Genomic DNA, 12,281 nt, shown 5'->3' on the forward strand with positions numbered 1-12,281 from the left:
TTAGAAAAAAGGGATTTAAAAAGGGGTGAAGATAGAGGAGACTTCATGGTCTGCAGCTGTTGAACTCAATGTCAAGTCCGGAAGGCTATTAAGTGCCTAACTGGAAGATGAGGTGCTGTTCCTCCAGTTTGCGTTGGGCTTCACTGGGACATTGCAACAGGCTAAGGACGGACATGTGGGCATGAGAGCAAGGTGGTGTGTTGAAATGGCAAGAGGCAGGAAAGTCTGGGTCATGCCTGCGGACGGACCAAAGGTGTTCTGTAAAGTGGTCACCTAGTCTGAAAGTAAGAAAAGATATACTTGCATTGGAGGGGGTACAGTGAAGGTTCACTAGATTGGTCCCTGGGATGAGGAGATTGTCCTATGATGGGAGGCTGAGTAAATTAGTTTTTTTTCCTCTGGAGTTTAGAAGAATAAGCAACTATTTCATTGAAACCTACAACATTCTGAAGGGGCTTGATAGGGTAGACGTCGAGAGATTGTTTCTGCTGTTCGCAAATCTAAAATACGGGGGCACAGTTTCAGGATAAGGGGGTAATCATTTCGGACTGAGATGAGGAAATACTTCTTCACTCAAAGGGTTTGTGAATCTTTGGAATTCTCTACCTCAAAGGGCTGTGGATGTTCCATGATTGAATATGTTTAAGGTTGGGATAGACAGATTTTTGGTGCCTCAGGGAATTAAGGAATATGGCAAAAATGCAGGGAAGTAGAGTTAAGCCCAAGATCAGCCATGAGCATATTGAGTGGCAAGGCAAGCTAGATGGGCCAGATGGTCTACTCTTCCTTCTATTTCTTGTGATATTGTGGGACTTAAAAACAGAACCATCATGATATAATAGAATTGAAGAACAAGCTTGAGCGGCTGAATGGTTCACTCCAGTTCCTCTGTTCCTGCACAGACAGCAGCCAGAGCCTCAAGCTACAGGAAATCTCCATGATTGTTGACCTACTGATTGTCCTCATGTGCAATGCATCCAAGTTTATCAAGCACCAATTGTGTAGTTGATGATCGACACAACTTCCGGAATTGCCGACAGGCTGGGAGGTGCCATGATTATTTTATACTTGGTCAGTGCATCATTTCAACAGCAGAGGTAAGGAGCAGTTGGCTGCTGGGTGATGAAGGATACTTGCTGTTCTCCTGGATCAGGGCACCTGGGTATATGTGCTGCAGGGAAGTGCCACACTCTGACATACACATGAAGTTAAGGGCAAGAACTGAGTGAGACTTCGGCTTGTCCAAAAGAAGGTTCTAGTATCTGGTTAGGTCTGAGTGGTGCTTTTACTAAGTTCTTGTGTCAACTGAATTTTCTTCGTATGTCCTGTCCATTACAACATCAACTGTTATTTATATACAACCTTTAATGTAATATGTCATAAGACACTTCACAAAAGAGTTATAAAGCAAAATTAGCCACTCAGCTAAAGATTAGGATAAAAGGCCAAAAGCTTGGTTAAAGAGATAGATTTTAAGGACAGTCTTAAAGGAAGGAGAGACAGGTTTACAGCATGAACTCCAGAGCTTAGGGCCCAGGCAGTTGAAGCCACAATGGTGGAGCAATTAAAATTGGAGATGTTTAAGAAGCTAGAATTAGATCAGTTCTGTTGAAGGGTCATGAGGATTCGAAACGTCAAATCTTTTCTTTTCCGCCGATGCTGCCAGACCTGCTGAGTTTTTCCAGGTAATTCTGTTTTTGTTTAGAATTAGATGAGCGCAGATATCTCGGAGATTCTGTATCCCTTCCAGAGATAGGAAGAAGAGAGGACATGGAGTGATTTGAAAACAAGGAGAAGAATTTTAAAATCAAAGCGTTGCTTGATTAGTGAGCACAGCGGTAGTAGGTGAACAGGTACAAGTATAGACACGAGCAACAGAGTTGGATGAACTGAAGTTTACAGCAAAATGTGGGAGACCAGCAGGACAGCATTTGAATAGTCAAATTTGGACATAACAGACATAAATGAGGTTTCAGCATCAGATGAGCAAAGTCAGGGAGAAGTTGAGCAATGTTACAAAGGTGAAAAGGGGTGACATTAGTGATCGTGCAGATGTATGGGCAGAAACTCAAGCCGTCAATGAGAGAGGCTGAGTCAATAGCTAGGGAACAGAGTTCAGAGCAGCGGTCAATGACGAGGGTTTCAGTCTTCCCAATACTTAATTGGGGGAAAATTCTGCTCACCCTGGATGTCAGTGAAGCAATCTGATAATTTAATGGAAAGGATGGGGGTGTCAGGGGCGGGGCATCCTTCTTACTTGTTTGTAGCCTTTGAATATAGTTGACCACACCATCCTCCTCCAACACCTCTCCACTGTGATCCAGTTGAGTGGGACTGCTCATGCTGGATCCCAATTCTTTTTTTTTTCGTTCATGGGATGTGCCCATCCCAGAGTCAACCACATTGCTGTGGGCCTGGAGTCACATGCAGACCAGACTAGGTAAGGACAGCAGATTTCCTTCCCTAAAGGGGATTAGTGAGCCAGATGGGTTTTTATGACAATTGGCAATGGTTTCATGGTCATCGTCAGACTTTTAATTGCAGATTTTTGTTGCATTCAAATTTCACCATCTGCTGCAGTGGGGTTCAAACCCTGGTCCCCACAGCATTACTCTGGGTCTCTGGAATACTAGCCCAGTGACAATACCACGATGCCAGCAACTGCCCTATAGCCAGAGCATCAATTGCAATTGCTTCTCAACCTGCTCCTGCACCGTTACCTCTGGAGTCCCCCAAGGATCTATTCTTGGCCCCTCCCATTTCTCATCTACTTGCTGCCCTTCCGCAACATCACTTGAAGGAACAGTGTTAATTTTCAAATGCATGTTGAGGACCATCCTCTCTCTCGACCCCTCCACTGTGGCTAAATTATCAGTCTGCTTATCCAGTATTGGATGAGCAGAAATTTCCTCCAATTAAACATGAGGAAGCTTTAAACCATTGTTTCTGGTGCCCACTCCAAACTCCATTCCCTAGCTATTGACTCCAGTCTGCGGTTAAGCCAGTCTGTACTTAACCTTGATCCGAAGATGAGCTTCTGACCTCACATTCATAACATCACAAAGATTGCCTATTTCCACCTCTGCAACATCACCCAACTTCGCCCCAACTCATCTGCTGAGAACCTCACCCATGCTGTCATTACCCTAAACCCGACTATTCCAATGCACTCCTGGCTGGTCTCCCACATTTGACTTTCCGTAAACTTGGGTTCATCCAAAATTCTGCTGCTCATGTCTTAACTTGCAGGAAGTCTCGTTCCCCCCTCATCCCTTAACTTGCAGGAAGTCTCGTTCCCCCCCATCCCTGTGCTCACTGACCTACATTACCCCCCAGTTAAGCAACGTCTTGACTTCAAAATTCTAATCCTCGTTTTCGAATCACTATGGCCTCATCTCGTCTTATTATGAGGCAATGTGGGGCATCAGCAGCAGCAGAATTGTACTCAACCACAATCTGTAACCTCAGGTCCAGCATATCCCCCACTCTACCATCAAGCCAGGGGATCAACCCTGGGTCAATGAAGAGTGCAGGAGGGCATGCCAGGAGCAGCACAAGGCATGCCTAAAAATGAGGTGCCAACCTGGTGAAGCTACAACACAGGATTACATACATGCCAAGCTGCAAGTGATAGACAGAGCTAAGCGGTTCAACAGCTAACAGATCAAATCTAAGCTCTGTAGTCCTGCCACATCCAGTTGTGAATGGTGGTGGATAATTAAACAACTCATTGAAGGAGGTGGCCCCACAAATATCCCCATCTTCAAATGATGGGGGAGCCCAACACATCAGTGCAAAAGATAAGGCTGAAGCATTTGCTACAATCTACAGCCAGAAGTGCCAAGTGGATGATCCATCTCCGGAGATCCCCAGCAGCACAGATTTGATTCACTCCACGTGATATCAAGAAACAGCTGAAGGCACTGGATACTGCAAAGGCTATGGGCCCTGACAATATTCCAGCAATAGTACTGAAGATTTGTGCTCCAGAACTTACCATACCCCTAGCTAAGCTGTTCCAGTACAGTTAGAACACAGGCATCCACCTGGCCAATTACCATCCCATCAGTCTAGAGTCGATCATCAGTAAATTAATGGAAGGCGTCATCAAAAGCGATATCAAGCAGCACTTACTTAGCAATAACCTGCCAGTTTGGGTTCCGCCAGGGCCACTCAGCTCCTGACCTCATTACAGCCTTGGTTCAAACATGGACAAAAGAGCTGAACTCCTGAGGTGAGGTGAGAGTGACTGCCCTTGACATCAAGGCTGCATTTGACCAAGTGTGGCATCAAGGAGCCCAAGCAAAACTGGAGTCAATGAGAATCAGGGAGAAAACTCTCTGCTGGTTGGGGTTATACCTAGCACAAAGAAAGATGGTCGTGGTTTTTGGAGGTCAATCATCTCAGTTCCAGGACATCACTGCAGGAGGTAGCAGCATAGTAGTATTTCCACTAGTATTCCAGAGACTCAGGGTCATGCTCTGGGGACCCAGGTTTGAATCCCACTATGGCAGATGGAGAAATTTGAATTGAATAAAAATCTGGAATTAAAAGTCTGATGACAACCATAAAACCATTGCACTTGTCATAAAAAAATACAATCATCTGGTTCACTAATGCCCTTTAGGGGAGGAAATCTGCTGTCCTTACCTGGTCTGGCCTACGTGTGACTCCAGGCCCACAGCAATGTGGTCGACTCTTAAATGCCCTCTCAATGAGGGCAATTAGAGATGGGCAATAAATGCTGGCCTAGCCAGCGACGCCCACATCCCATGAACAAATTTTTAAAAAATGTTCCTCAGTGTCCCTCACTGCTTCATCAATGACCTTCCTTCTATCATAAGGTCAGAAGTGGGAATGTTCGCTGATGATTGCATAATGTTCAGCACCCTTCGCGACTCCTCAGATACTAAAGCAGTCCATGTCCAACTGCAGCAAGAACTCGACAACATCCAGGCTTGGGCCATCAAGTGAAAAGTAACATTCAAGCCACACAAGTGTCAGACAATGACCATCTCCAACTAAAGAGAATCTAACCAACACCCCATGACATTCAATGGCATTACCATTGCTGAATCCCCCACTTTTAACATTCTGGGGGTTACCACTGGCCAGAAACTGAACTGGACTAGCCATATAAACACTGTGGCTACAAGAGCAGGTCAGAGGCTAGGAATCCTGTAGCAAGTAACTCACCTCCTGACTTCCCAAAGCCTGTCTACCATCTACAAGGCACAAATCAGGAGTGTGATGGAATACTCTGCACTTGCCTGGATGAGTGCAGCTCCAACAGCACTCAAGAAGCTTGGCACTGCCCAGGACAAAGCAGCCTGCTTGATTGGCACCCCATCCACAAACATTCACTCCCTCCACCACCGATGCACAGTGCCAGCAGTGTGTACCATCTACAAGATGTACTGCAGGAACTCACCAAAGCTACTTAGACAGCACCTTGCAAATCCACGACTGCTACCATCTAGAAGGAGAAGGAAAGTAGATGCATGGGAACACCACCAGAGCAAGTTCCCCTCCAAGCCACTCTCAATCCTGAATTGGAACTATATTGCTGTTCCTTCACTGTCGCTGAGATGCCCTCCCTAACAGCACTGTAGGTGTACCTACACCACATGGACTGCAGCGGTTCAAGGCGGCAGCTGACCAACACCTTAAGGGCAATTAGGGATGGGCAATAAATGCTGGGCTAGCCATTGACACCCACATCTCATGAATGAACAAAAAAAGCATAGGTGGCCATGTCTTCAGTTGCGAAGGTCCCAGCTCCGAAATTCCTTCCCTTTATCTCTCTGCCTCTCTACTTCTCTTTCCTCCTTTAAGACACTTTTTAAATCTTACCTCTTTGACCAAGCTTTTGATCATCTGGTGTGATATCTCATGTGGCTCAGTGTCAGAATTTATAATGCTCCTATAAAGCACCTTTGGACATTTCATCACATTCAAGGTGCTAGATAAATAAGTTGTTGTTGTTGTGGGGGTGGGGGGGGGGAATCTGAAGTTAGTTGAGATTATATTAGATTTCTTTGTACCTTACACTTACTGTGTGTAGAACAGCGGCAATTCAACATTTCATACCTGGGGATGTCTAATCAGTGTTTTCAAGCCTTCTGCTGAATATTGGAGCAGTGCACAAGATGGCATCCGCAGAAAACAACATCCAGAGCAATACACCCTATGTGCAATTGTCTCACCAAGGGATCAGATTGTGAGGAGTAGAGGTTTAGTTTGGTTATGGGAGTGACCAGCACTATTGTATCCAAGAGAATACCTAAGGGTTCCCCAAAATTTGTAAACAACCCTGTGCAGTTTCATCTGAAAATTGCAGGACTCATTGCTCAATCCCTTAACAAAAAAGAACACACCCCCCATTCTACGCCATCACTCTGCACAACCCCGGCCCTACTCTCCCTGTCATCTCCCTCATTCTGCCCTTTTACATTCTCTGTTGTGTTTCTGCTCCTATTAGTTGAACATTTCAAATCAAACAATCGCATTATTTTACCTTCTGTCCTCTCTGGGCAGTTAGGTGTCAACAGGAAGCTGGGCTTCTATGTCCACGCGGCAAATTGGACACTTCTTACTGGTGGCCAACCACTGGTCCACACAAATCTGGTGAAAGAGGTGCATGCATGGCAGACGCCTACAATGAAGAACAAACAGTGTTATGGCTGGCTGAGTACCTCAGCAATCACTGACACAATTCACAATTTTAATTACTCACCGATAAGTTGGGAGATTTTGATCATCAATTTTGGTAAAGATCACCCCATGACGTTCAATTGCATTACTATCACTGAATCCTCCTGGGGGTTACCATTGACCAGAAACTGAACTGGACTAGCCATAAAAATACTGTGGTTACAAGAGCAGGTCAGAGGCTAGGAATCCTGTGGCAAGTAACTCACCTCCTGACTCCCCAAAGCCTGTCCACCATCTACAAGACACAAGCCAGGAGTGTGATGGAATACTCCCCACTTGCCTGGATGAGTGCAACTCCCACAGTACTCAAGAAGCCTGACACCATCCAGGACAAAGCAGCCACTTGATTGTTTGTGGATGGGGTGCCATTCACTCCCTCAACCACCAATGCACAGTAGCAGCAGTGTGTACCATCTGCAAGTTGCGCAGCAGGAGCTCACCAAGGCTCCTTAGAGCAAACCCACAACCTCTATCACCTAGGAGGACAAGGGCATGGGAACACCATCACCTGGAAATTCCCCTCCAAGCCACTCACCATCCTGACTTGGAAATATATCACTGTTCCTTCACTGTCACTGGGTCAAAATCCTGGAGCTCCTTCCCAACAGCACTATGGGTGTACCTACACCACACGGACTGCAGTGGTTCAAGAAAGCAGCTCACCCCCACCTTCTCAAGGACAATTAGGGAGGGAAAATAAATGCTGACCTAGCCAGCAACGCCCACATCCCATGAATGAATAAAAAACACATACAGGTTCAATACAGGATACAGATTCTATGTCTCAAAAAGCAAGCTTTATACGGTGGCCTAACTTCTTTTGGATTTGAGGTCAAAAGGTTAGTGGCAACACAGGGTTTGCAGCATAAAAATATTTGGAAAGAGGAACAGGAGATGAGTGTAAATACAACAGGAACAGAGGCCACTCACACAGGGGAGAATCTGAAAAAGTGATGTCAGAGGAGTGGTGGAACCCAAGGAGCTATAGGTAAGTGATTAATTGGGATGGGATCCAATTAAACCAACCTGGGGCTTGCTTTCTAATCAATCAGATATCTAAGACAGGTAAAGTTGTTGTGGGGGGGGGAGCCACATTCCAAAGAATAAAAAAATCTGAAGAATTAATTGATAATTTTCAATAAATATACACTTTCTTAAGCACTTAAAATCTTAAGAGAAAAATGGTCAACCTGTGGGTGACAAAAGAAGTTAAAGGTAGTATTAGATAAAACAGTGAGCCTCAATGTTGCCTGAGGATTGGGAGGATTTTAGAGTTCAACAAAGGAGGACTAAGAGATTGATAGAGAAATAGAAATGGAGTGTAAATTAACAAGAAACATAAAACAGATTGTAAATATGTTGAAAGGAAGATATTGGAAAAATTCATGGGACCAAGTGTCGACAAAATACCTTGGATCTGATGGTCATCAACCTGGGGTTTGCAGAGTTAGCTGCAGAGATAAGTGCACTGACTCTAACCTTACAAAATTCTCTCAATTCTCCAAACGTCCCCATGGATTGGGAGGTAGCAAACGTAAAGCTGCTGTTCAAGAGAGGAGGGGGAAAGAGAAAACAGGAAACTACAGGCCAACTAGCATTGTAAGAGTGAGAGAGAAAATCTTAGAATCTTTTATTTGGGACAGGGCACTGGAAAATCATAATATGACGCTGCAGCATTTACTCAAATTTATGAATAGAAAATCATGTTTCAAAATCAGTTAAAGTTTTTTGATGTTGTAATTAGCATTTGATAAGAGATTACTACACAAAATTAGGGCTCATAGGATTGGGTTCATACATTAGTACAGATTAAGGTCGGTTAACGGACCAAAGACAGTCGGAATAAACGTGTCATTTTCAGGTTGGTAAGCTGTACTACTGGGCCTACTGTAAGGATTGGCGCTTGGTCCTCAGCTATTTACAATATATATTAATGACTTAAATGAGGGAATACCATGTAATGTATCCAGGCTTACTGACGATAAGTTTGGTGGGGAAAGACAAGGCTGTAAAAGGATAGAGACAGGTTAAGTGAATGGGTAAGAACATGACAGGTTATAATGTGGGGAAGTGTGGAGTTAATCCCCTTTGGAAGGAAAAAAATGGAACAGCAAAATTTTTTTTAAATGGTGAGAGACTGGAAAATGTTGGCACACAGAGGGACTTGGATGTCCTTGTACAGAAATTACAAAGTCAACATGCAGTTACAACAAGCAATTAGGAAAGCAAAATGATACTCTAACACAAAGGGATTGGAGTATAGGAGCAAAGGAGTCTTATTGCAATTATATAGAGTGAGACCACACCTAGAGCACTGTGTACAGTTTTGGTCTCACTTGACTGATTGCTGGGATGAGAGGATGGCATTACGAAAAGAGATTGAATAGACTAGGCCTAAATTCCCTAGGGCTTAGAAGAACGAGAGGCGATCTCATTGAAACATATAAAGTTCTTGAGGGGCTTGACAAGATGGATGCTGAGGGGATGCTGCAACAACTTGGAGCTCTGCTGGGATTTCTCACCGAACATCTTCTCCTTCCTCCAACGGCGATAGACAGATTGTGCATTTCTCTTCCACCTCAGATGCCTCCTTCCCCTCTGCACAGGTCTCCAGTGTCCTCTGAAAAATGAAATCAGTTGAGTGAAACGCACAGACGAGCACAAGATTTTTAAAAAATTCATTCATGGGATGTGGAATTCGCTGGCTGGGCCAGCATTTATTGCCCATCCCTAGTTGCCCTTGAGAAGGTGGTGGTGAGCTGCCTTCTGCAGTCCATGTGGTGTAGGTACACTCACACCGTTGTTAAGAAGGGAATTCCAGGATTTTGACCAGCGACAGTGAAGGAACAGCGATATGTTTCCAAGTCAGGATGGTGATTGAATTGGAGGGGAACTTCCAGGTGTGGTGTTCCCATCTATCTGCTACCCTTGTCCTTCTAGATGGTGGTGGTTGTGAGTTTGCAAGGTGCTGTTGAAGGAGCCTTGGTGAATTCCTGCAGTGCATCTTTTAGATGGTACACACTGCTGCTACTGTGCGTCGGTGGTGGAGGGAATGAATGTTTGTGGATGTGGTGCCAATCAAGCGGGCTGCTTTGTCCTGGATGGTGTCCGGCTTCTTGAGTGTTGTGGGAGCTGCACTCATCCAGGCAAGTTGGGAGTATTCCATCACACTCCTGACTTGTGCCTTGTAGATGGTGGACACGGTTTGGGGAGTCAGGAGGTGAGTTACTTGCCACAGGATTCCTAGCCTCTGGCCTGCTCTTGTTGCCACAGTATTTATATGGCTAGTCCTGTTCAGTTTCTGGTCAATGGTAACCCTCAGGATATTGATAGTGGGGGATTCAGTGATGGTAATGCCATTGAGCATCAAGGGGCGATGGTTGGATTCTCTCTTGTTGGAGATGGTCATTGCCTGACACTTGTATTAATCTCAACAATGCTACATGTAGAAGAATTTAAAGATCATGCCTGGGGAAAGAGACTGTGGTCACGCAGACATGCACAGCCCCCATCTACTCACCGCTTGCTTCCAATCTACTAACTTGCACAACCAGCAGCTTCCAATCAATATTTCTTAAAACCCCAAAGTGATACAGTGGGAAGATTGTTGCGGGCAGAAGCTAGCTGCAAAAAACCCCCTCACCTTTTCATACTTATGCAGGAACGTGTATCTTTCAATGGTGCTTTGCGATGCTCCATGGTTTAAATCACTAAACTGATCCTCCAAGTGTAGCAGGTCCTCAAAATGAAAGAAGAGATCAGGTCACAAAACAACTCCAGGCAGTAGTGTCCAGTGAGGATGAGCCTCTCTGTACACAGTATATCACTATTGACCCATTTATATAAATTGCGTTGTTCACATTATTGCAATAATGAAATAAGACAACAGGAACTATTGATTAGGCATTTATCCCTTCATGTTGGGTGCAGTTATTGCCCACGCCAATTTACATGTTAACTGCAGCTCATTGGGCGTCACTCTTAGCTGAGTCAGGGCATGGGTTTAGGCTCCACCTTTGAGTCATAAGTATGTTACCCATGCTGACATTCCAGCACAGTACTGAGGGAGTGTTCTACTGTTAGAGGTGCCATCTTTCAGATAAGACATGAGGCCAAAATTAAATTCTTTTCCCAGGTAAAGGATTTCAGGCACTCTTCAAAGATTGGGGAAGTTCTTCCCAGTGTCTGGGCTTTTGTTTATTCCTCAATCATTAAAACAAGTTATCTGGTCATTTATCTCACAGCTGTTTGTTGTGGATACATAGAATGGTTATACAGCACAGGAGGCAGTTATTTAGCTTGTCATTAACATGTTTGAGGGATCTTGCTGTGCATAAATTGGCTGCTGTGTTTCCTATGTTACAACACCAACTACACTTCAAAATTAACTTCATTTAGGACATACGGAAATTGTAAAAGACATTATGTAAATACAAATTTTATTTTCAATCTGACCCTCCTGTTCACCTTACCTGGACATGATGAACTTACTAGGGCCAGCAACAAAGCTCTGAAATTGAAATGGATGAGGTAATATTCCAAGTATGAAACAGTGCAAGGGCTGCTCAGCAGAAACCACTCTTGAAAAGTTTATCCATTCCCTAGTTGTTAAGAATGAAGATAAGTGGATACAATTGTTCATCAGTTCTTCATTCCCACTTCATCTACTTCTTATTTGTGTATCTTATTTGTGTATATACTAGTCTGTATATTGTGGCACATATACTTTAATGAGAAACTAATTATAATAATACTTAGTTGCCGTTGGTCCAGGCTATTTTGATTGGTTAGTTTAAGAGTCATGTTGGTCAGTGGGATTATTTGGTGGGTGGTGTGTGTTGGAGGCACCTGGAGCGTGCGGAAAACTGACACACATGCAGTTGTCAACGGTTGGTGTAGAACAAAAACAGCGGAAGAGTAGCTCAGCAACAAAGTTTATAGATTGTTTCCACGAGGCGAGGGCAAGGGGCAGGAGCTGATGTGGGAGAGAGGGAGGGGCTTGCTGGATTATGTGATGGAATTTAAGTATGGCAAAATGCTGGGCACTCTTATTTGACACAATCTCTTATTTGAACATCCCAATTCATAGCTGGATAGTTTATTGCACCCGATCTTCAGCACCCAGCTCTCCCCTGTGGGTCCTCATAGCTGCTTGTACATGGCAGTGGCCACACCCTGCGCTAGTTCGCAGGCCAAACCAGGTGAGGGCAGTGTAGTATAAAGGGTTAATGTTAATGGGGTGAAATTGTTCTACGTAGAGGCTCAAGCTACATCCATATTCTATACAGTTAGCATCATGTTCTACACAAGGTCTTTTAAGAACAGCCTCGCCTCCAGCAGTACTTTATAAGTCCAGATCATGAACAACCTCGTTTAAGACCCACAACAATAACAGATGGTGGGAGCGGAAATCATGATGAAAGAAGCAAGAAGAGAAGAGCCCAGCGACTGGAAGAAGCAAGAGAAACAACTGCAGGACAAGGACAGCAAATCTTCAATGGAACCAGAAAAGGCTACAGTGACGGGAAGCCATGGAGAAAATCCTACCTTTACCAGAGTGCTTCGAC

The 12,281-nt window shown here is 44.5% G+C and overlaps 1 protein-coding gene across 6 annotated transcripts in view; it reads right to left on the minus strand.

Moving 5' to 3' along the window:
* The window catches only part of LOC121287405 (E3 ubiquitin-protein ligase arkadia-C-like), a 129,937-nt gene that overhangs the window by 5,834 nt on the left and 111,822 nt on the right, over positions 1 to 12,281 (minus strand). For 3 of the 6 annotated variants that reach the window (XM_041205250.1, XM_041205248.1, XM_041205249.1), the window contains 3 exons: positions 10,358 to 10,453; positions 9,237 to 9,334; positions 6,518 to 6,655 (listed from right to left, as the gene is read on the minus strand). In XM_041205250.1, the coding sequence (XP_041061184.1) occupies positions 6,538 to 6,655; positions 9,237 to 9,334; positions 10,358 to 10,453 (312 nt within the window). In that variant the 3' untranslated portion in view covers positions 6,518 to 6,537. Of the gene's footprint in view, positions 1 to 6,517; positions 6,656 to 9,236; positions 9,335 to 10,357; positions 10,454 to 12,281 lie in introns of those variants that run through there. The other 3 variants (XR_005945185.1, XR_005945186.1, XR_005945187.1) reach the window with 2 other exon arrangements.

The sequence above is a fragment of the Carcharodon carcharias genome, chromosome 14 (genome assembly GCF_017639515.1).
Source record: "Carcharodon carcharias isolate sCarCar2 chromosome 14, sCarCar2.pri, whole genome shotgun sequence".
NCBI lineage: Eukaryota > Metazoa > Chordata > Chondrichthyes > Lamniformes > Lamnidae > Carcharodon > Carcharodon carcharias.